Raw genomic sequence first — 3,908 nt, 5'->3', positions numbered from 1 at the left:
GGCGAGATTCCTACTTACTTGATTTACAGAGCTGGAATCCACTTTTCGCCAAACAGTCTATTCTCTTACTTGCTTATTTCTGAAAATAAACCCCCATTGAGAGTGTGAGATTAACTGTCGTTTGCTATTCTATTTTAGCAATTTATGCAGGAATCTAACCCTTTTTTTTTTTTTTTTAAGGCATGTATTCCTTTCATTTTCTGAAGGATAATTTACTATAAGGATCAATTTATTAGATCCTCAAAATTTTATTTTCCTTAATTGCCCTTAACATACTTATGTCTAGATTGAAAATCATTTACCCAATATAGTAACTTATTCTCCATAAAATTCCTCATTGAACTTATTATGATATTAAGGCCCAATTCGGCCTAGAAACTTATTAACGGCATTCTAACTCTTAGGCCGCTGAAATTTAAACTCAAACAGAGTCTCTTAAATCAATACGGGCGTTGGACCCACATCAAATCCTTAAAATCCTAAGGATCTATCGTGTTAGGCTCGTAGGTGCCCGTCGGGATGATTTTCTCGATAACCCACTAAGTTCTTTAAAGAAAGCATTTTTTTCTTGAAAACTTCCTTTATGAATACTTTCATTAAAATGAGGTTTAATGTCATTGTATTTTACTAAAATTCTATCTCGGTCAATCGAGGAAAAAGAAAAACCTATGAATATACCAGCTCCAAGAAAAGACCTCATGATAGTAAATATGGGTCCCCACCACCCATCAATGCATGGTGTTCTTCGACTCATCGTTACTCTCGATGGTGAAGATGTTATTGACTGTGAACCAATATTAGGCTATTTACACCGAGGAATGGAAAAAATTGCGGAAAACCGAACAATTATACAATATCTGCCTTATGTAACGCGTTGGGATTATTTAGCTACTATGTTCACAGAAGCAATAACCATAAATGGACCGGAGTTGTTGGGAAATATCCAAGTGCCTAAAAGAGCCAGCTATATCAGAGCAATTATGTTGGAGTTGAGCCGTATAGCTTCTCATCTCGGCCTCTAAAGGCCCCGTTTGGCTGAAAGCCGTAGCTGCTATTTTTCTTGAAACTGTTTTAGTCAAAAACTGTGCCGTTTCGGGAATCTGTGTTTTAGTACCTCTTAGGGTCGGATTTTGAAAATCTTTTCTTCATCAAATTTCTTCATCTCGTCGAAATATAAAATTGTCACTTTTGTGAAAAATCGAGATTCAGCTTCTAAGGGTCCCGTTTGGCTGAACCAGTGGCTGCCAGTTTTTTTTTCGAAACTGTGTTGGACAGCTTGTCCGTTTTTGCCAAATGGCTTCAAACTTGGTTTTAGAGTTAAAATTAGGTTTTGTCATAGTAACCGAAAATGTTCAAAACATCCAGGGCTATAAGTTCAAGCTTTAAAACATTGAAAAATCTCGCTCTATGGTCCTCATTTTCGCGGTCAAAGTCCCTGAAAATTTTTCCTCTAATCCGAAAATAAGCAACTTAGATCAAGCATAAACATACCACATCAAACTAACCTCAAAACTCACAAAACTAACATAAAACTCACACACCCTTATTACAACTTATTTCCTTGAGAATCACAATTTACATCAATGGATTCTCAAACTTAAACTTTGCTAGAAAATAATTGAAAAGAGTTCAAGAAGTTACCCTTGAAGAACTCTTTCTTGAGAGCCATTTAGATCCTTCTCTTCTTCTCCAAGGTTTGTTAATGGCTTTGAACTATAAGAGTATAAGGAAATTTAAGAGGAATATTTCTACATTTCAAACTTCACTAAAACATGAGAATGAGAGGATTTAGAGTTTCTTTACCCTTGGAGGAATACTTGACTAGTCTCCTCCTAGAATCTCTTGATCTCCTTCTTCTTCTTCTATGGTGTGCTAGTGGCTCAAGATTGAGAGAGTGGGAGAAAATATTTGAGAGGAAATGGTGTGTATGGCCGGATTTTTGATGTGGGAAAAAGGAGAGGAGAAAAAAATGAAGCTATCCTATGATGGTTCCTTTTATAGGCAACTTGGAAATAATTTTTTAACATCACATCAACTCCTTCAATCAACCAAATTTTGGTTCAATTCTCCCCTTTCTTGGCCGGTTATGGAAGGAGAAAATGAGAAGCAAAATTGTCATTAATTCCCCTTCAACCACTACCATCACATCACACCATAACTTGTAACCTTTTATCACACTCAACTAGCCAAATTTTGGCTCTATTTCTACTATACATGGCCGGCCAAGTGGAGAATGAGAGAGAGAAAAATAAATCCTACCCCTTGTACTTTTGTCCACTCTCTTAAGTTTCTCTTGAAACAGCTAAAAATTATACTGACTGTAGGTAAGTAACTTAGCCGACAGGAAATTCTAGTTTCTGACGATTCCTTTTCAACTGCTTATTTACAATTTAAGATTAATTCTCGACTACTTAGGGATCACATTAAATTCTCACTCGCGTAATATCTTAAACTGTTTCAAGTCTTGAAATTAATTCTAGACTGAATAAATTCTAAATTTAACTTTTCTGCATTAAATCTCGGGAATGACGCTGTTTCTGACGGTGTCAAATCCCGAGCTCACATTGTACCCTTCTACTATGGGTATTTATCTTCTGACTTTAACCTAGCTGTCTGGCAATTAAGGATTTTCTCTTCTTTAAAAATGTCAGTGCGTTTTTTTTACGCTGCTAACATCATGCTGTGTTTGGAGATTCTTGAAATTAAGATTCTCAAACTATACTTGTACTGAAAATTATTCTACCTTAAAGTACGACGAGAATTTATTGATCGAATTTACTTGATCGAAAACATGAACTTAACATGAAATCTGCTACAGAATTTAGGAATACATATATTAATTCCATAAATCCTTCAGTCACGTAATATTTGTCTAAAAAAATCCTTGGCTTAAATACATAAATTGTATTATTTAAGGTCTGGGATTTTCTCAGTCATTACAAAAATAGGCTTTAATCACTCGCTTATTCAACAAAATACCGAGAAAATTAAATAGAGAGAACAAGCTTGAAATTTTATTCATAAAAACTGAACTCTCTAAAATAACAATACTTAGAAGCCTTTAAATAGGCAATTGAAAATACAAATAAATGAAACAAACTAAAAGGAAACAATCTCAAGACTAATTTTAGAAGCTAGAAAAGGAAACTAAACTAATACAAAATATTCTAAATTTAAAAATCATAATAATTCATAAATCAGACTAGAAGGTATACTAGAAGATATCATGAAACAACTAAAATAAATTCAAATTCAAATTTTGAAGTAAAACAACTAATAAATCGGGCAACTTCTAAATCTGCTCCTTTCACTATATCCAACACTCTCTTTTTTCTATATGTTTTTAATATAAATGACAACAAAAAAGATTAAGTGAGAAGAATTTAAAATTTAAAAACTTAGTCTCCTTCCTGAAACTCTATAAATCTGCGGCGTTTATCTGCATAACTCATCTGGCGACTATGAGCAGTATCGAACTTCTTCGTGATAAGTCTCACATTCTCTGTGGTTCTACTGATAAAGTATACTATTTCTAAATGCTTCTCCCCAGGTTTATACTAATGAATTGGGGACCTGCATTTTTTTCTGTATAGAGCTTCGTAAGGTGTCATTCCTATTGACGTGTGATAGCTGTTGTTATAGGAAAACTATATCAAAGGTAACTTCCTATCCCAGTTCCCTTTAAAATCCATGACACATGCTCTCCGCATATCTTCTAGGGTCTGAATGGTCTTATCAGGTTGGCCATCTGTCTGCGGTGGAAAGCTGTACTAAACTTTAACTTGACCCTATTGCTCTTGCATACTCGCGAAATGGTTGTCTCTTAATAGAATAACTGAGTTTGATCAATAAAAATATGTAGATCTTGTCAATCAGTTTCTGATTATCTAAATCGCAACGTTACTATC

The 3,908-nt window shown here is 34.4% G+C and overlaps 1 protein-coding gene across 1 annotated transcript in view; it reads left to right on the top strand.

The window, feature by feature from the left end:
* Positions 1–710: 710 nt before the first annotated feature.
* LOC21401587 (NADH-quinone oxidoreductase subunit D) overlaps positions 711–3,908 on the top strand; it is a 14,732-nt gene continuing 11,534 nt past the window's right edge. The window contains exon 1 of the mRNA XM_010100086.2: positions 711–996. Within this exon, the coding sequence (XP_010098388.2) occupies positions 711–996 (286 nt within the window). The remainder of the gene's footprint in view (positions 997–3,908) is intronic.

The sequence above is a fragment of the Morus notabilis genome, unplaced genomic scaffold (assembly GCF_000414095.1).
Source record: "Morus notabilis unplaced genomic scaffold, ASM41409v2 Scaffold348, whole genome shotgun sequence".
NCBI lineage: Eukaryota > Viridiplantae > Streptophyta > Magnoliopsida > Rosales > Moraceae > Morus > Morus notabilis.
This window is presented reverse-complemented; position numbering and strand designations above follow the sequence as displayed.